Raw genomic sequence first — 21,752 nt, 5'->3', positions numbered from 1 at the left:
GGCGACTTTTCATCAGTGAAGTGGCTTCTTGGCCACCCAATGAATGGATGTCGCATTAAGGAGAAAGAGAGAGGACTAACACCATTCTTTCTTCCACCTACAAGTGGCACCACCCCTTTAGATCCGGCAGGAGTGGTACGTTCCATCGTGGAGGACTGCAGAAGTTTGTGAGGCCGCATTGTTTGTCATCGGCCTTTGCAGGGGTCACTTCCTGTGACTCGTGCGTCTCTAGACTAGACCCCACCCTTCTCGGAGTGTCTGTTGGCCCAAAGGCCTATCCCTATCCTCCTTCCCCTCCGTTTGTGTCGGAAAAGCTCTGACATCTGAAAACAATCAAATAATCTAGGCACAATGCGTCTCTTCATGGAGGGGTGCTGCTGGTGGTTCCCAGATGAGCGGGAGAGGATTAGGTGGAGGAGGCCCATGGGGGGAGAGCAGCTGAGGAGGGGTCCAGTGGGATGAGGGGGGCTGTATTGTTCAAAAAAGTGTATGTGCGCCGTTATTTCCTCAAACAGCAGACGCCACTTAGGACACATAAATGCTCACTTCGACCAGAAACTTATTAGGAAAAAACAGATTGTAACTGTAAAGAAAAGTTAACTACTGATACTCTATTGCTAATGAAAACAGCAGCTCCCGTAGATATGAAAAGTCTCTAAGATTAAGTGCGGGGACTGATGTATGCAATATTATGGATGATCATGATTTTAGATGTTGAAACGTGGCAAAATGTGTTCCACTACACTACGTTTGATCTTAGCCAAAAGAAGACGCTGACCGATCAACAAAAAAACGAATAAACTGAAGTTGGAAGTAACTACGACTACATTTTACAAACTCAAACAAAATATAATTTCGGTGAAAATATACCGGTACTTGTTTTTGTCAAATTGTTTCAAAAATAAGTATGTTTATGTTATTTAGTTCATTTATTTATATTAGTAAGGTTGTTTAGCTGAAGGAAGGACAAAAAGTTGGTCATTGTACTTTACTGTTCTTCAACAATACAATACTGACTTAGTGCACATATATTATTAAAATTGATGCTATTAAACAAAGTGTTTACAAAACATAACAAATAAAGACCAACATAAAAAAAGAACAAAAAATGCCAGAGAGCTAACTTTTTTTTTTTTTATCCAAACCCTGACGCTTACAAGTGGTCAATATTCCATTATGTTATAAACTCCTGTTTCACTTGTCATAAGAATAACATGAACAGTAAGCAGTATTAATTGTAGTATTGTGTGTTTTAATGTTTTCATCCCCTAGAGATGCTTTACTTATTTTGGTTTAAACTCCAATTTCACTTCAGGTACATTAAACGTTTGTTTACTATCATTCTAAAAAAAAAAAAACTTTTTGTATGCTCCCATCTAAACAAAAAACGCTATCCCCCATCTGCAGTTGAGTAAATAAACTCCAAACAGTTTGCCTGCAGGGGATTTCCTGTTTGCTTCAACGTATTCCCACGCCTATCCTGACTTTCAGGACATGATGTTGCCACAATATTTTAATACAAATTTGAAAACCTCACAGTCAGTTAATCTAGGATCTGTGAGCCATCAATACAGTCTGTGTTTTCGTTACAATGATAACTGTTGAGCTGGACAAGATTGAGATCGTGATTGTTCCACTCCACAAGAATATGAATTCAAGATCATTATGGATGATTGGCTGCTACATATAATCCTGCTTCTATGCAGCAGCCAATCATATGGATGTGGACCATGTCCTGTCTAGAACTCAAGTAGGATTTGGATTAGTGTCACATTTCATCTGCAGTTTCATCATTACGTTACTAATAATAGCTGTTCAATGGAATAAAGGACATTTGAAAATGAGTATTGTTGTATTGTCGGTGTACATGTTCCTACATGTGTGAATTTCGAATACATTGGTGAAGAAAGTCAGGTTGAATGACTCCACGCTAGACTTCAAGCAAGTCAAGTGATTACTTCGATTCAACAAGTCATGAGTCAAGTCACACAATCTTGCTTGGTTACAGTTTATGTTGGCGCATTAACCGCTTTGTAGTCTTTCAACTTTTTTTTTTTAATGGGCCTAAACCTGTCTTGTGTTTTCAGTTACTTTATCGTGACTCAAGTCCACAATATCTGGTATTAACCAGTTGGAGAAAGACACCATCTTACAATCTGAATTCAGCTCAAGATGTCCTTTTGTATAAGCCACACGGTCACATGTTTTTATTGCAGGGGTCTAGCTCATTAACAGATTGCATTAGTCAGAAAGTTCCCCCCGTTGTCCATGTTCCATCAGAAACATCTGCAAATGCTTTTACACACTGCTGTTCCTTCTCGCCCCCATGAGAATGGTAAACAGTCATCTGCAACTTCCCCTCCAACATATTCATTTATCCCCTCTATCCTGTGGGGTTGGACCATGATTACAGGGAAGCCGAGTGAAGCCGCCCAAATAAACACCCCTCAGGCAGCACCGGGGACCATCCACCTCACCCTAAACACCAGCCTCTCTCGGCCGCATCGGGTTTCAATCAAACCCACGCACAGCATACAAACAATAGGAAGTTGTAAAGATGGGGGCTAGTGACGTTGACTCTATCTGAAGGCAATGCAGTCTTCCAAATGCCTCAGTACAGAACTGTAAATGTTCATTACAGTCAGGCCAGTTTAACCTTGAATGCACACCAATCTAATTTTTCAGAAGCTCACATATTTTACTTTCTGGCTATTTGCAGAACTTAGACCATCCCAAGTATGCGCGTTCCTCAAGGGCTTTTCAACCGTATTGCCCTCCCATCCAAACCGACATCCTTGATCGCTATCACAAGACAAACTTCACCCATGTGCCTACAAAATGAAGACAATGCTGCGTGAAAAACAAAGGCATCTAGTACATCGCACCAAGGAGCACATGATGGTTTTTAGTGGGCACGTTTCGTGGAGAAAACCAGTCACACATGCCTGTAGAGACCTCGCACTTCCTCTTCCTCCAGGCACGATATCGTTACTAATCGCCACCCTGCAATTAGGACACGTAAAAATTGTAGCTTTGTGAGAATGGCAAGCACTCGCATACTAATCAAAGGTACAATATAAGCTGTCAAGTTCAGCTGCTGGGATCAGAAAAACAAAAGCAGCACCTTTTGTTGAAGGCACGCCTCTTGGCACTACCTTCCGTCCACTGACTTATTGAAGTCTCTATAGGAACGGCAGTTGACAGTTAAACAGCCCCAGAATTTGGGATTTGAGCAAAGTTCTCCTCATAAGACATGATTTTAGTGACTTTCCAATTACTATGGCGCTAATGTGATGTAAAATACTACATATGTCAAAACATGCTGTAGTCTGTGACTAAAATACAACATTCATAATATCAAAATGCTATATGTCTGACAGCATGCTTTTTGAGGACAAATAACTATTGGTACTTTATATTTTCAAATATTTGACTCAATCTGTTTGTGCTGTTTGATGAAAAAATGCTGAGAAAATGAAGACAACTACGTTAGCTTGTCATGCTAGCCACCAACAGATTGGATCAGTGTTTCTCAGAGTTTTTAAACAAAGTGCCACCTAAAAAAATTCTTATTTCGACATGTATCAACATCACATTAAAATACAGTTGCGTAATAGCCCAAATCTTCTTAAAACAAATGGACATTTTTTTTCTTCCACCATTGTAACTTTAAGAACAATTTTCAACATTATCGCTGTACTTGAACAGAGAAAAAAAAAACGACTAAAAGTTTGATGTTTGTTTTAAAGGGTAAGTCAAGTGAAAAATGTTCTTCACAATTATATGTTCTAATTATCTAAACACTGAATTCTGATTAAATTTGCATAAATTAAATATGACTTAATTAGTAAAATCCATCTGATTTCCATCTCAGGGCAGCCATTTTGCCGCTTTTTTACACTACCTAAATAAAGGTTCATAAGCAAATCGAATAGGCTTGAAAAAATCAATTAAAATATGCTTGAAATAATTAATCTGAAATACAGAAGTGCTCCAATCGAATTGTTCCCACACGAAGATAATCCTCTACATCATAGGTGTCAAACTCCAGTCCTCGAGGGCCGGCATCCTGCATGTTTTCTGGTTTTCTCTCCCCAGCACACCTGATTCAAACGAATAGCTTATTAGCAAGCTCTGCGGGAGCTTCAAAATGATCCCAATCATTTGAATCTGGTGTTTTTGAGGGAAAAGGTTTGAAAACATGTAGGATACCAGCCCTCGAGGACTGGAGTTTGACACCTGTGCTCTACATCCTTGCTGGCTCCAACATGCTATCATGTTTACTTTCCAAACTTGCATGTGACCGCAACTCTCCACAAAAAACCCATATTTTGAATGCACTGCCTGAAGGGTTTATATCGTTGTCACACAACTCGCCAAATCATTGAACCAGTTTCTGAATTAGTCACATGGTGCAGCCTGGCAGTGAGGCTTTGGAAGTCATCATTTCCGACCCCTCCTCCAAACGAGTCAAGCCTTGACACATGCTTTACGGAAGTGCCCCACTCCACTCAACATGAGCTTTGAAACCCCGGCCTCTCTCGTAACGTTACTGCTTAATATACTTAATACTGTACAGTCCTTCTCAAATAGTGAGCCAGGCCCCCCTGGCGGGGTGTGGATGACCCCAGGGAAAAAGCTTTGTTTTTTACATGTGAAGTGTAATTAACATAAAATAAGTACTGGCATTTTTATTTTTTTTAGGCATTTTGATGCACTTGTTATTCTTTTCTGTTTTAGACTCACCTGTAACCTGTATAAACGTCGTTAACAAAAGTAGTTAACGATTGTTGAAAATTTATTTTACTGGCGTTTTTCTGGCGGCTCGGTGGAGAGGTGAATACCACGTCCGCTTCACAGCTCACAGGTCCCGGTTCAAATCCACTTGGCCCCGGCCTTCCTATATGGAGTTTGCATGTTCTCCCCTAGCCTGTGTGGATTCTCTCCGGGCACTCGGGCTTCCTCCCACTCCCCAAAAACATGCATGGCAAGTGAATTGGACATACTTAGGTGTGATTGGACGCGTGATTGGTCGTTCGTCTCTGTGTGCCCTGCGATTAGCTGGCAACCAGTTCAGGGTGTCCCCCGCCTACTGCCCGAAGCCAGCTGAGATAGGCGCCAGCAAGCCTGCGACCCCCGTGGGGATAAGCGGCTATAGAAAATGGATGGATGGCGTTTTTTTTTTTTTTTTTGTTCAGGTTAAAAAGGATACAGATACGTATATTTGAACAATTTTTAGAGATAGTAATCTTATTCATAGTAGGGTGGCGATTGGGGTGTGTAAAAGATTTTCTCTTTCTTGGGGGGCTTAGCAAAATATATTTGGGACGCACTGATTAATACTTACTGTATGTTATAGTTTTATTTTCCTCTCATCTAGGCTTAAACAAAACAACGACACACTACATGCATGAACATTAAAATAGCGAAATCTGTGATAGTGTTTTTTTTCTTGTTATGCATTCGAAAAATGGTAATGCAGGAAAATCAGATCGCATATTTTGTTTTTGGTGCGTCATTTCTGGATAGGAGCAACATTACTGTACTTTGTTTTGAACACTGGATTTATGAACGGGATCTGATGTAATTCCACGTGTTGTGCCTGTGTGCTGTCTCTCTGTCTACACTATTTCCACGGGGGTGGTGGAATAAAGTGGAGATGGTGAAAAAGAAAAGACTGGAACAAAGATATCAAGTTTAATGACCAAGTTCCTTCCGCTGGGATTATTTTCTACGTCGCGCGCTATCTCGTAGCAATGCGTGATTGAAGGGAAACTTCTTTTTGGGAAAAGCGCCGCCGGGACTACTTTACGTCAACTCCGGAAACACGCGCTTGTCGCGTGTCGTTGATCGCTAACGTGACGCCGTATTAGTCAGATTGAAAGAAAATTCACCAGAAGTAAGATAAACCGAGCAACGGCGCGTTTAAATCGAGCGTTTTTTACCCTGCCGCGGAAGGATTCAATTTTCTGGAGCGAGAGAGGGTCGATACATCCGCCCAGTTTTCCGATGCTTCCCCCTCCCCTTGTTGAAAATGGAGTTCGATTAAAGCAGATGTCCGACAACTTCCGAGGGAGGAAATCAAAAACTCCTTTTTCGTCTCCCTTTTAACGGCTTTTTGTGGACAAAGGCCATTTCGTTGCTCGACTCTTCTCTCCCTCCCTCCCGGGCTTCGTGGTTACCTTGAAGCGGACATTACTCGGACACGTTGGCGGAGCGAGGCTGGCTTTCCAACAGTGGCGTCCCGGAGAGCTCTCAAGTTGGCGAATGGATGCTCGACAGCCAGCCCCGACTATCACGCCGCCCAACGTGATGAGCTTCAACATTTTCTGCGTTTTTTGAGGATATATATTCACAATATACGCGACGAGGACTATTTGTTTTTACATTTTATTCCCCCACCCACCCCCCACCCAACCCACTAAGAACCGGAGCTTGTTTGGAAAGAAGATGGCTAATTTTGTGTCGTGGTCGGATTTTACTTCCAGGGAGGAGAAGGGGAAATTGTCATTCTTCCTCCTTGCAATTTAACGGCTAACGCTAGCTCCACTTCTTTTCTTTTTTCTTTTTTTTTGCTCATTTTTTTAACCCTCACCAAGGGGAAGCATTCTTACGCTTTTTACTGAGCACCCCACCCTTAACAAACACCAAACGAAAGCACAGCTCAGTTGTACGTATGTGGAGGAAAATGGTGAATTTTGTGCTATTTTGTCCCGCCGTCACAGCGCCGTCGATGCTAGTGCTAGGACTCGGATCCCCGTGAGGAAGAAAATGAGTGAAGATTCAACAAATCCAAACAACGAGTGAGTACATTTTTTTCACGCTTAGTATGTTGCTGATACGAGTTCGTGACGTATGGCGCTTCATAAATCCGACACTGGTTCAATCCTGAATGCGTATTTTTGAATGGCGTGTGTGTGTGTCGTCATGACTATAATCCTCAACAACTCACACTCATTTTGGCATGTAATTCGTTTAAAAGCCTCCAGCGAACGCGTACAAATATTTAGACGACAGCAGCAGGGCGAAAAACGCCATTTTTTGTCAGCATTCATACGCGTATGTCAAATCACGAGAATATCGTCGTGGTGAAGAAATGACAATAAAACGCCTTGAAATGTTTCACAAAGCGGAAGATATTTTTTCCTCAATCACGCTCATTTACATATCTCCATTCATAAAAAAACGCAACAAACGCTATCGCTGCGTCGTCGAAGCATGTTGGATAACGTTGTGATTATTTTCGTATCTCGAACCCATTCGGTGTTTTATATATTTATATTTCAAACGGTTTTACACGGCTGATCCCTTGTGCGCGCTTGTTGACAGTCAGTGAGAAATATCTGCTTCGGGAGGTGCTGCGGTCACATGATCCCCTCCATTCATAAAGTACCTGCCAGGCCCCATTCACATTCAACTGTACTGTTTTGCATTGCAGCCACGGTCACACAATGATCACATTTCCTTTTCACGCCGTTTCGGTGTGTGCGTGTGTGTGTGCAACACATCTACACTGTTCTGTCTTTTGATAATGTATTTGTCACAGAGGAAGTCATGTGCTACTGTCTTTTTTTTTCAATTCACCCCCCCACCCCCCCAGCCATTTACACTGTCACGCTTTTAATGTGTCAAACACACCCATGTTCCGAATCGCTCCCTTACAGGCCTTTCAGAAGGCGGGGTGGTGCTACGTTGCATAGATGCTTTTGTCCTTGAACTAAGCGTTTACGTAACGTACCTGAATCTGTGTCTGCGTCGTTTTTTTTTCTCTGGAAATCGAAGGTCGAACGACTTACGAGGTGCGTTTCAAGACTGATGTCACGAAAGATTTCGAACACAAGCTGCATGTATTTTCCCGTTTGCGACAGCAAAATCAACATAACCATCCTTAGGTGTTTGTTTCGTTCAGTGTGCGAAAAGAGGCGAACGTTGTAAGGATACCTTGGGCCTTCTCACAAAGATATCCCACAATGAGCTAAGGTGGTGTGATTTTTGCAAGCTTAAGGGTGCCGTCAAGGCAACTCATTTTGAAAATGTGCATTTGCAGAGAATTCCCAAAGAATGCTTCCGGGAGTGTATGAAGATTTGGCACAGGACTTCCCAGAGGAAAACGTTTAGTTTGTAGTTTAGAGTTGAAATATACTAATTCCCTCTCCACCACACAAGTTACATTGCAGACCATCCCGAGAATAAGTCAAATCCGTGATTTATTGCATTACGGCATTCATGACTTTTGATTTCTATGCTTTTACAGGCATAAAAAATGAAAACATTAAAACACGTATAATTTAATAGAAATGCTATCCTTTTTGATAACACAAAATTGTGTATAGTACAGTGTGAATGGTAATTTTTCCGAGCTATCAAAATGAACATAATACATAAATCATGCACATTATATAATGAGCCCGCTACCATTGCTTTCTGTTGCAGGCAGGATTACAGAGAAGTGAAATTGTCAAAGCTGGGCAATCCGTTGCTAAAGCGACTACTTGCTGACGGAACGCCCACCTTTGAGCGTTTCTTCATTTTGAAAATAAATAAATAACACTACACAGACTTGAGCACCTACTGAAGCAGGTTTATGTTCGTCGATCAGGGTCAATACAGACTGTCTTTCTCAGTTAGTGTATTTTTATGAGGCTTCAAATCATGGTGGATCGTGTGCTGAAGGTGGGCTTTTCGTCAGCTGCACCTTGACTTTGGCAACAGATTGCCCAGCTCTATAAATCTTAAAACTAGGTTATGTGTATGACTTCTGGGCTATATTTCTTCTTTGTTTATCTTATTTCAACTTTACAGTGTCTAATTAAGTTGTGTATTACCATCTAGAGGTCAGGAATAGAATTACACAGATAGTGGGAGTAGCAACGTAATAAGTGGCCAGCATTTTGTAGAATTTTTGACAGACAAATCAGCACATCAAATACCCCCCCCAACGATTACATTTACGAACAAGTTGATTTTTGTATATCACCAATTGCAAAACTGCTTTTGTCACCAATAATCTTCCATCTGTGCTTATTAAGACAAGTTTTTTAGACAGTTGTCAGTGTTTGAAGCACTACACCAATTTTGACAGATCGACCTCAATGTTTGGCCTACGCAAAAGGCTCAATTTGTCATGAATAATGTATTCATATTTCAGAATTCTTTCTGCATTGTACTCAGGTTGAAGTAGCCTTTCTGAACACAATTTGCCTTTTGACCGTTTCATTTTTTTAATGTTGTCACATTGCTAATAGAAGAGTGTTAACTACGGTACAGAAAAAAGTGTAATGGCAAGACCTGACCGGAGTTCACTATATAGATTTAAAAAAAAAAAAAAAAAAATCAAACACCAGTCCTGGAACTTTCCTGACATGCCCTTAAATATGCCCTAAATGTTCTACACAAAGTAGACATTTGCCTGTTGTGCTGCGTGTCAATGCACCTTAGGAGACACGATTTCAGCCATCAAGGGTGAATTCTGCATGCATTTTACCTTTCCCCTTTCTTTTTTTTGCCACATTTTGCTCCAGCAGAGACTCTATCAGTGTCCACTCTGGTCAGCAGTTTAGTGCCAGCCTGTGACTGGCTATAGCATATTCACATTTCTGTGGTGTATTGTTATCTTATATCACGGCAATTAATGTTAAGATGTTACTTAACAGAACACCTGAACTGTTGATAAAGGTTTTATGGCGGCAGTAGTTTGGACTCTGGAGCAAATAGCTTCATAAACAATAGCTTTAAATATCAAATTAAGTTTTGAAAACTTCACCAAATATCATTTTTAACCAAGTGTCGCATTGTTTGTGGTCACAAATGCTCTTTGCCACTGTAGCAATCAAAACATTTTTGGACAAGCGTTCTAAATATATGTGAACATCAACATATGTGAATAGAGGGCCTTTCCTTTTCACCCCCCTGTATTTGTCTGCAATAGTAGAAGCATCCACAGGGCCCGCACGTTGAGAAACACTGCGACGAGGTCTACGTGATGTGCTGTGGTTTGTTCCTCTCTGCGTAATGGCGGCAGCTAAGATGGCGAAGTGATCCAAATATTGTTGCTAGGATTCCACCACCTGTCTTGCTGGGTGTATGATTCATAGAAACGCAGAGAGCAGGATACTCATCGCTGCAGCGCCAGTCTTCATTCGTTTGTCCTTTTTTTTCCTGCATGTGTGTGTCTGTGTTTTTACAAGTTTTGATTAGGTTTGTCCACAAAAATATTGTCACAAGATTCGTGTCATGCCAAGGAATGATGGAAGATAGTCCAAACTAATGTATACAGAAAACTCGGGGGTGAACTCTTTAAGTGGCACTGTCATGGAGTCACTGGTAAATACATTTGTCCTCTCTGATTTCATTTTGTAACAATGTTTCTTTCTAGTGCAAATAGTTTACCTTCCATGCCACTAGTCATCATTTTGTAGTCTGGTTTGTGACAATCACAGCTTAAGAGATCTTTAGGTTTCCAAGAATTTGTTGTCACACCACACTCGGTTGTCATTCTACTTTGTTTTGGGGGTTTTTTTGGGATTGTTTTATATTATGGCCTGCAATCAACGGATGATATTCAACACCATTTTTTTGGTAAACCGATACCTGCACAAGATTTCAACTCCCGCAACTCATTGGCACCAATACTGTGTCATCGATACCACTAATGCTTTACATTCGTAAAATTGGTATGAAGTCAATGACAGATACTTAAAAAAACGATTCCATTTTGACAAACAGCAGAACATTCATTCATATTATTTTCATCGTTGTTTACGACTGACTTAATTTGAAAGTTACAAGCTAGTGTGGGTAGAGGTCAGCTGTACTTGTAAGGCACAATGATTTTGGTGTGTAAAATTGAAATTGGATTGATTTGAAAGTGTGCTGTCCTGCCCTATGATCAAAAAGACGCACTCTTTCATTTCTCCTTGACATCATGATGTATTCCAACAAAGGTTAAGGAAAGGTAGCATATGGGTTAGGAATAGGGCTGCACGGTTGATTCATTAAGCGATTAATTATTTTTCTGATTGATTGATGAACCTGATCAGTTTATATTTCCCTCCCTTTATTCAAAAACAGGGCTGTTCTAATCGGACAGAGCAGATATTGAACAGAGATAAAACACTAGGCAAAAAATCAAACAAAATTAATCAGTCTGCTTTTCTTAAGGACTACAGAAACTGGAATATATTTAATTTGAGAAGCTGAAATTTGGAAAATTTGGACAAATGTAAATCCAAAAAGTATCCAAACCAATCAGTTACCACAATCATCAATGAATTTGATAATCAGTTACTTGTTAACTAATCATTGCACTTCTAGTTAAGAGTCTTGACTGACGGTGATATAACACGTTTTCTCATTAAAGGTTACTGATTGGTTGTCTTTAGTATAAGGCTGATTATTCACAATACCAGTTTTATATATCAGGGAACAAAAGTGTACTTTTGATGCGGCTTTTTGAAGTTCTTCCTGTCATGCATCTGGTTTGCCATGTGTTGTAAAAGCTAATTAGAACTCAAGCTGTTGGATTGCTGTCATTGATGGCCAATAAAGTGTTCCTTCCATTCTTTATGAGCGAGGGGTCATTTGGCCTTGTAGTGAAATGTGCATGTATAGGGTAGGGCCCCCATTGTCTCAAGACCCCCGCTGTGCCATGCTATTGTCTGGTTGCCGGTCAGGTGATCGCTGGCGCTCCCTCTCACTGTGTCCTCTTCCTATCTCAGTGATTGATTTGACAGCTCAGCATTTTTGTCTGCCGTGCGGGTGTTGTGATCTTATCACCTGTGGCTGTTTTGCACTCCCATTCCTGTGGCGGCTCTTTCTAAACGCATTCCTCCCAAACGGCCCTCATCAAGCCATGAAACGACAAAGGGAGACAGCTACTTCAGCTGCCGGGCCTCGTGTTTTACGCGCCTGGGTAATTGCTGAGATCCTGCAGCCCTTATGTTAAGCTAAATAATTTCCTGCATTCTTTTTTTTTTTAAGAATTTCGGAGTCCTTGCCAATGGCTTGTGGTGTCCTTGAACATGCACGTTTTACTAGCTAATCGGAGCTAGATGTGTTTGCCCTTTTCACAAAGACTGCTGAGCTGAGTGAGGATACATTCTTGATTTTGCTTTCGCAACTCTTAGGGAAGTGTGGTGTAACTACGAATGGTGCTTAATTTGTTCAAATGTACACCGGCATTTGTGATGTGTCCTCATGAAGCGCATCGGGCATACCTGGGTGCTTTTTCATGGCCCGATTACTGTCTCAAAATATGGTAATATTGAATATATGCTTTTTGCCCATCTGAATCAAAGCACCAAAACGTTGTGTTTCTAAAATAATAAACATCAATATTCTCTGTGTCCCTTTTGGGTAAATGTGTTACTTTAAGTGCAATACATTTCATCAACCATGAGGCATAGCTATGATATTAAAGCAAAGATTTTAAAATAAATCAAACTAAATACTTGACCTGCATATTGTAAACATACTGCATACTGTCTGATAATAAATAACAATTCTGCCATGCAGACAATTTGATGTATTTACACATTTTATCCATATGTTTTATTACACAGCCAATGGGGTGACGTCTTTAGTAGAACTCTGCACGTTGTCGTCTTTCGTCTCCGTTATTGAAAAGGCTCCATATCCTAAAATATTTTCTACCCCTGCATCCTTCTTCCATAGTTATAAGATTGAAAGACATGCTGGACCATATTACGTAAACACTGTTGCGTGACATTGTCTGTTCTGTCAATCTACGTCCTACTTTTATCCCAATGTGTGTCACATACATGTAGCCCATGGTCACATTTTGGACATTACAATTTGCGTTTGTATTTGTGAACAAGTACACAAAATGATCGGATTTAATGTGACCAGAGTCGCATTATTTCCCATAAATCAGATGCAACATTGTTTGCTGCTGGGTTGAAAAAAAACCTAAGTGTAATATTTTGCATCCCACCATTTATTCTGCGGATTGCAATGAATTCCAGATAGGATTTCGAAATAGCGGTTAATTCCACGATGGCGGAATGGCTGATTCCTGCACTGCCTCCGCTTCCAGCTGAATTTCCTTTTGGTTTTCACACCAAAAAACAAAATGTTCCCTCAAGGGTTCACCTGTCTGTTGTACTCCATCGCCATTAAAATCCAGATGCGTGCAAGTCAAGTTTCCTAACTTGACTTTAAATGGCGCCATTGAACTGGTGTAATTTGAGGAAAGAACATGTCTTTTAGTTGCAAAACAAGATTCATTCAAGCAACAACTTTTTTCTGATAAACTTCATGTCCCAAGACATTTCTGACTATTATTTGACATTGCACATTTTTACTTCAGCCACACTGCTCATGCATTCCTGAAAGATTTGCTCTGGGTGGGAGAGGTTTCCTCAAGTTATTTTGCAGACACAATATTTATGATCCAGTGTCTTCTTGTTCTAGAAGCTGCTGTGTGATTGTTTGGGTGATTAATGGCAGAGGTGCTCTGAGTAACCAGACTGCTCGGACTGCTTGTGACGGAGAGCATGTTCCATTCCCATGGTCTGAATCGGGCCTGGGGTTTGTGAGTTTGAAACGCTGAGCCACTTCCCCTTACATTTTTCATTTCCTCTTTGAGTATTATAAGTGCGTTAAATGTCAGCACTGTTGAGGGCACATTTAAGGACTACAGTATACCTTTTTCGACAAACACCTCTGTGTTTTTAGGCGCCGCCGCCACAACAGCAGAACATCAGAACGTGCTCTTTTTATCTTGGTCACGGAGGGCCTCTGATGTTCACAGACCAGATCTCAATGCCTGTGAGAAGACGCTTTGAGCAATAAGCGTCTCAATCGTGGATATTGTTTGCAGTTGTGCAGCATGTGGAGACCATGAAGGCTGCGCCTTGTTGCGAGCTTTTCGCTCGCAGCTGGCCTGAGATGGTTCTTTCCTGCGAGGCCGCAGACATAAAAGGACACAGATGTAAATCCTAAACCTTGTTTCTTTGATGGAGTTCCCAAAAATCCTTTGAGAACAGGAAGAGGTTTCTGTGTGTTTGTATTTTTCGAGTTTAGATCTTAAATCATTACATTATTTCATAATTTAGTAAATGAGTCATTTTTGTTACTGGAAGTATGTCTTTTTCGTCGGGCAAAATGCTATGCGGTAACTATAACTTGAATTGAACTTAGCAGGCAACTGTGCTTTCAATGGGCGTTTAATACTTTTTTTGAATGGAAAACAATGATACATGATTTGGAAAAGTAGATTTTTTTTGTAGTTACTTCAAAGTGAGTTTAACAAAGACATTTTCTAGCTGTGGCATGCATAGCATTATCATAAATGAAATTAAAGTAGCATTGCCTGTTCACCATGTTAATCACATATACTCAACAAGGACTTGCCATTTGTTGGGAATAACATTTATTTTTATAATTGATCAATTAATGGAAAAAAAGTGCTTTAATATCCATCCATTTACTGAAAAAGAGTCCTGTACATCAGAAAATGGACAAATATAAAATTATGACTAAACTGTAGTCTGTCTTTCATGGAAACCACCCCAAATCTGACACTTTTTACTGTTCATAGCCTGAATTTCTTAGGGTTTTGACCATTGTAAATTAACAAGATCCCTAAACATTGATCAAAAAACTTAACAAAAATATGTATGGGTTAATTTGATCATTGATTTGTTATTAATCAATTCTTGCACCAATGCAGTACATTTATTGTAGCTAGGGATTTTTCATTTGATCAAAAAATTTCTTGATAAATGGCATGGTCCATATTTGATAAATTCCCTTAAAGTTACCTATGACATTGATGTCCCTCAACTTAGTGGATGTCTTGTGGTACTTTGGCAAACCCAGTGAAAATGGTTAAACTACACCTATGCTATCTGCCATCACTTGCAATCCTGCACAGTTAACTAAATTATTTAGTCAGTTGATTATTATGGTTAATCTGCTCACGCTAAAATCAACACTAAAGTTTCTAAAAGCAATACATTATCTTTCGTGACCATCTGTACGGATAGCGATGCTCCAAATTTTTACTGTTAGGTCTGCTATAGTATAGTGGTTTTCTTTTTTTCTAGTTTGACCCGATGCTTAATAAAGAAGCGACAGAGCAACTACAATTAGAATCACGACCCCTTGAGACTGCTTGAACATCAAAGGCGAACATAGATGCTGCGCAACAGTCAAAACTTGTGGTTTCTCTTCTGTTGTTGATTGCCCCGGTAATGTCAGGCGCAAGGTTTTAATATACTGGAATGTGTGGTGTGTTAGCTGACTGATGTTTTTTTTTGTTTGTTTTTGTTTTTTTTAATTTAGGGTTGCAACTTGCACTGATTTTAATAAAAGATTAAACTATTGATTTTTTGTTTAATTAATTAATCTGATAAGGTTTTTATTTCCATTCCTTTACTCGTAAATAAGGACATTACATGTTCCAAATTAACAGTTCAATAACATGAATGACGTAATATTCGGTGACTGGTTAGGTGTGTATTATTGAATATGAGTGCGCGTCTCCCAACCAGATGGCTTTGGGTTCGATCGCCAATTCTGGCGACCATGTCGAAAGCGCCTTGAGCAAGATCCAGAACGCCCAATTGCCCACGATGCTGCGTTTAAGCGCCATATAATCGCCAGATTATATGCCATTTATTTTTGTTTCAACACAAAGATAAAGTCTTCTTACAAGAAAAACAACAAATACTGTATTAGATTATTCATTAATGAGGTGAAAATATCCAGGATTTGGACAATTAAGTCTTGAAACATTACTCTTTGCTAATGTAGCTTGATGGCAATTACCTAATTTGTGAACACATTTTTTTCACAATTTCAACCAAGTGGCTGGAAATTTTTTTTACTTTGCGACAAGAAAGATTTTTTTCATTGTTTAGTGCTGCAGAGTGTTATTTTTTCCTGAGTCAGTTGGTCGCTTCGGCCAAATGTTCTTGTGAGAGAGATGACTCACCAGCAGCCTGGAGGTGTTGCAAGAAGATACGGCAACATTTTTCTTTCACTTCTCCTTCTACAGGCAAAGTATTGGCTTTCAGCGCAGCTAATAAAGCAGGCTTGCAAACACTGCCTCTTTTGTGGGTATTGTCCAATTACGGATTCGGCTTTTATTAATGACTAACATAAAGCACCCCGATGAGCCTCCTCGTTGTGGTCCTCGTGTCATAATTTGCTCTGCAGCCATGTTGGGTCGTGTCATTTTTTTTTAGTGCTGCCCTTCAAGTTTGCTGGTTATTTAGAGCTCTTGAACCGCAGCTAATTAGCTAGCTGGCGACCATGCTGTTGGAATCGGCGGTCGTGGCCCAGATTGCTTTTTGTTGCTTATCTTTTGGTAAACTCTATGCTATGTGTTAAAATCTAACTCGATTTGTTTCAAACCTCGCTTGGCTTTTTCAGGATCCTAACGGGATAAGCTACAGAATCGGATTGGGATAAGAAGCTTGTTTATTCTGCCAATGGCATTTTAATGAATATCTTTCCTCACAAACTCTTATAAAGTCCTTCAAGCCAACTTGTCGAGTGAAGGCGGAAAACGTTTCTCTACTTTTTTGATACAGAAGAGCGATGGGGAGATGGAAAAATTGAGTTTAGAAAGGGGGTGGAGGGGTACTTTTCTCCCCTTTTCTGATGTTAATGAAAGAAGGAATGGTTTTCCAGCTTTTAGCTTGCAGAGTGTGTCTCCCTTGCAGCATGCTCCACTGCCTGGACATTGTGGGAGTACAAAACTCCAGGCCCCGGCATCCAGTAACGTGAAATTTCAGCAGAGAAGCGGCCATTGTGTGGCGAGAGGCAGGCGGGGAGGGGCTTTGGTAGAAAGGGGAGACATAGCGGAGCGAAGGGAGGGCGACTTGGCCGGCTCCCAGGGCTCAGGCCACATCCTTTCTCTCTCCTCTCATTCGTCACTCCTCCTCTTCCTTCTCCTCTTCGTGTCTTTCTTTCAGTACCCCCCCCCCCCCCCCCCCCCCCCCCCCAACCTCCACATTGCCATCCACTCTCCTCCCACCATGGGGATAGGAAGCCAAAGACTGAGAAACAAGCAAAAGCATGATGGCATACTGGAGCCTAGTGAGCCATGGGCCAGAGCGAATAGACAAACGACCACTTGTCCACTTAGGAAATGCTTGTCCCAGGATCCCCCTTCTCCGGCACACACTAGAGCAGTCGGCCTCGAGGCCCAGGCCTGCCTGGTCTGCACGTGCTAAAGCATCACGCCCTCCCTTCACCACAACGTCCTACTTTGTCTTCCTCCTTCCACTCAGAAACTTTTTTTTAAAGCCAAACTCTCTTGCTTTTTGCGATTACGTTTTATAAGAGTTGACGTGGTCTTTCTGATTGTAGTGCGATGGGTTCTTTATATATTCACCAGCAAATCTGTGTGGGGGAAAATTGTCATTTGTAAAGTCATTTACATTATTGGGAAATAAGGTCTTATCTGACATAGACATTTATCGTTAAATCGTCCATTCAAAGGAGAAAGAAGTCCAGATTTTTCTTCATCCAAAAATGTTTTATGCCGTACCGCTAGTCGAAACAAAGTGTCTTGATTACTGTTGTGTTTGTGCAATATGAATGAAACTGCAAACTAGTATACCTTGATCAAGTCTCTTCTTACATTTCACACCAAAAAGTAGAAGCATGTATCATTCCAGCTGGAATGTTGGTATCGTATTGAAAGTGGAAAAGTTGTATCACCCCTATTAAGTCGCAGGATTAAAATATTGTGTCTATATCACTCACTATCCACATGTAGGAAATGAGAGGTCTTCAGCTGATAAATTACAAAATATATTAAATTTCTGAAAAAAAAAAAAAAAACAATATATTCGATGTCATACTACTAGTGTAGACAGAGCATTATTTGTTTGTGTGTGTCACGATACTAATAACGGTACATGCCCATCCCAGCCGACTAATATTGTGTTTGTGGAAGATAAATTAAGAGCAAAATTTACCCTTGCAGTCAACCAAAAATTGTATCACAGTCGCTCAAGTAATGACTAATTACGAAAATGGGCCGCCCACTTTGATGGATAATAAAAGGTGGATTATGCTGCTTATTTCATATTACACAAACACAAAATTAATCATAATTTCGCGTTTAGACTAGTGGAGCGCCATAGAACGTTATTGTAAAAACAATGTCTGACTTGACATCCCTTTTTAAAGGTATCATTCGAGTGAAGTTGCATTATCTTTAGTAGTGTGCAGGGAATCGTTACAACTTGACAGTGCTGTAAAATAGTTCAGAGATATGCTACAGCAGGTGCTGGTGTTTTTCTTAGCAAAGGAGCTAATATTGGCTGGCAAGATGACTCAAGAAACATTTTTGAACAATAGTGTCCATGATCAGAGGTATACAGTTACTACCTGTTTTTTTTTTTTTTCCTTTTGCTTTTTTTTCTCCTGGGTCGGAAAAGGGAGGCGTCTATTTGAGAGGAAACATTTCTAAGTGGGTGACACACCCGGTGACTAATTGGGGCACGGCGTCCATTAAAGGAAATACAGTAGTCAAATATTGCCAATTCCTTTCATGCGAACAACACATTTTTAGAGAGGCGGCGAAAGCCTGCGCACATCCTTTCTGAGAATAGAAAAGGCTCTATTCACGTGCAGTGAGGAGCTATTGACTGTCACCTTAGTCTCCACCCTGTTCCCATTCGCCCCCACCTCCTTCCCCTTACACCCCACCCCAACCCTGTTTTTCTCTACTGATTTTGGTCGGAAATGAAGTCAGTCATCCAGCAGAATAACTTGGAATAATTTGGAATGGGGGGCTCTTTTCTCTCTATTCTACACCCCCCTCCCCCTCCCCCCACTTCCACCATTCAGTGCGACTCACAGGCCCAGGCCAGCTGATGTGCTTCCGCTCTGGGTTGTGTGTCCAGTGGACTGTGTGCTTCCCAGCGAGGGGCGTGGAAGGCAGCCTTTGTCTCCACCAGCTTGCTCTGAATTTCCGTGTGTGTTGCACTCTGAACCACTAACAAGAAAGAAAAGATTAAGCCACATATGTCCTTGCTTTTACTGTTCTTTAACACTGTTCTTCATCTTTGGGCTCTTGTACGAGAACGGGTGTAAGAGAAAAGCACATTAGCTTCCTCTTGGAGTATAGTCTCTCAATCCCCCTCCTCCCTGTGAGTGTCCCTGTGCTGGCATGTGTGAGATGGTACTTCTGAAGGGTCAGGTCCTGGTCATTGTGCCCTGGTCATGGCTGAGCGACACCACCGCCTGCCTTCTGTTCACCCCAGGGACCCCTGCCTGACTGACAGCCCCTCCTGCGCCCATCACCCCCACATCCTTTATTGAAGTTGGGGGGGGTTAACAGCCACTGTATTTTGATCTCTTCCTGCTTGTAAACTGTTCCAAATTGCATTTTTATTGTGATGAAGTCAGAGGTCGTTGTGTAAAGTGGAACACAACCTCATTGGCGTTGTAAAAAGGTGTGACCAGAAAGGGTGTGCCGGGAGCTTGGAAGCAAAGTTGTTGTTCTCTTACCCATACCATGGAGCCAGCATTAGAGGGAGAACACATTTCAATATGAAAACAGACAGGAATTGCATTTAGAAAGAAAAGAGAGTTGAGTGATATGAGCCGAATCATTTTATTCTTCCTAGGGTATGATTGGTATTAACTTGGGTTCAGGCATTTCTACCAGGCATCGTCAAAAGTGGAAAACGGGCACTAAAATACTAAACCGCTGCCAACAACTGTGGGATGGTTTGAAAACAACAACATAATGGAATGACCACAAAATACTATTTATCGGAAATAGTAACGGATTTTGACTGTTGTATTTTTCTTTGTCATGTTTAGTCTACATTTGTCAGAAAACGCTAGCTACTTATATAGTAGCGTATACTCAACTTGCCACCGATTTTGTTGGGTGAATCATCTATCTCAGTGAGTCTCAACCTTTTTTCAATAATGTATCCCCTCTGAAATATTTTTTCTGGTCAAGCACTCCCGAACTAACACAAAGCATTTTTGACTGCAGGATAAAGAATAATTAATAAAAAAAAATAATACTGATAGCTATGATGTGTGTTAGAGGTATTAAACTTTAAAACTGCATTTGTAAAGTTATCTCCAGTTGTATTTTATTCAGCAACTCCAGAAGGAAAATCATGGAATATCTTTTTTTTCTTCTTCTGGCTTGTCTGCACAAAAATGTAGTTATCTATAGTGATGCACATTGGAATAAAACCTAAACGCATAAATGTCTTGTAGAGGATTCACTACAATTGAGTTGCCTTCCTTTATCAACATTTGAGAATCGCTGATATATTTACTGTCATGCATGTCTGTGAAAGGAATTTTGTTCAGTAGTTGTTTGGGTTTTCATTTAGTATACACTTGTACCTGGGAAAGTTCCCACTCTTGTTTGACACATGGAGTATGTGACCAAAGTATTTTAACTCATGAGAGTCATTGGATTTTGTTTCAATATTAATACACACACAATTATAAAAAATGTGAAGAAATCAACAACCTGTCTTTGATATTTGGGCTTCCATCAGTCTAAGAAAACAATTTCTGATTTGCGAAGCAAAATTTTCTGAGGCAACAGATGAATTGGTAACTGATAATCCCAGCAATGATCTTTGCTAAGGGTGTGGAAGCAGGGAGAGCAAAGGTTACCCATGCTGAGTTGACAAGATCCAGAAGGGCAGTTAAAGAGGGTCATGTACCGGAGTACGTTATCTGTCAGTCACTGACTGTTTTTCGAGGTAGCTTTTCTGTAAATCAGTCTTTAACTCATTCACTGCCATTGATGACAAAAAAGATCCAGTTTTCCTAGGCTGGCAGGGAATGGGTTAATGATACAAAACAGCCACGGCATCCAGCCACGTGTCACATTTCCTCCTTGTTTCTGTCTGCTCCTCAAATCTTTAATATGTAACCAGGAGTCGGTGTAAAACGCTGCCCTCAGCACACCCTGACCTTTGTCAGTTCCGGTGGCCTAATGCAGTTTGTTATCTAATCGGCAAACATCTGACTGCAGGTGAAGATGCAGCGAGACTTACAATGCTGGTGAGCCAACAGAAAATATAACAAGAGGCCGGTGGACATACAAGGATTTATGATTAATACTTTTTATTTACTGTTGAGTGACAGACCTGTGCCAGAACCATACAGTGGTCACATGGATTAGCTAAACATGAAGGAAATCCAGAGGTGTTTTTTTTTTTTGGTTGGAAATTTTACGTCACTTGGAAATTTAACAGTGGCGCTTCAACAAATGGTCACTCACTTTCCAGTAGAGTTTAAACATGTTCTCAATTACTGTTTAAATGTAGTGTAGTGGTGGTAGGCTCTGCTAATGGTCTTCGGTTTGGTTCTGTTAATAATTATTTAGCCTTGATATTAACACAGCATGTTGAAGTGTGAAAATGTCCATATTTCAGTATCTGCACAATAATAGCTGTTTATGTTGAAAGGATATTTAGTCATTTGTTTCTCGGCTAGGAGTCAACACGCCATTAAAAACAACAACAAAACATGTTTATTAGGTACTTAGCAGTAGACCTATTACTGGCTGCGGTGATTATCTGATGATTGGCACAGAGATTTGGCATTTTGATTAACTTTGGCGCCTGACTTTATTTTTTTTGAACAATAGTCTGATAGTCAATATTAGATTGATTGCGTTAACTTCGGGCTCAAACAAAGCAAAGTGAAATGTTAAAATCTCTGTTATTTTTAACTTTTGGAGAAGTTACGTCCTGTTGTAGGAGTTTTGGTTGTCATTTGGT

At 40.6% G+C, this 21,752-nt stretch overlaps 1 protein-coding gene across 1 annotated transcript in view; it reads left to right on the top strand.

Annotated features, from left to right (window-relative positions):
* Positions 1-6,048: 6,048 nt before the first annotated feature.
* spred1 (sprouty related EVH1 domain containing 1) overlaps positions 6,049-21,752 on the top strand; it is a 38,748-nt gene continuing 23,044 nt past the window's right edge. The window contains exon 1 of the mRNA XM_088433886.1: positions 6,049-6,803. Within this exon, the coding sequence (XP_088290012.1) occupies positions 6,772-6,803 (32 nt within the window). The 5' untranslated portion in view covers positions 6,049-6,771. The remainder of the gene's footprint in view (positions 6,804-21,752) is intronic.

Source organism: Hippichthys cyanospilos, chromosome 14 (genome assembly GCF_059441005.1).
Source record: "Hippichthys cyanospilos isolate Australia breed blue-spotted pipefish chromosome 14, RoL_Hcya_1.0, whole genome shotgun sequence".
Taxonomy (NCBI): Eukaryota; Metazoa; Chordata; class Actinopteri; order Syngnathiformes; family Syngnathidae; genus Hippichthys; species Hippichthys cyanospilos.
This window is presented reverse-complemented; position numbering and strand designations above follow the sequence as displayed.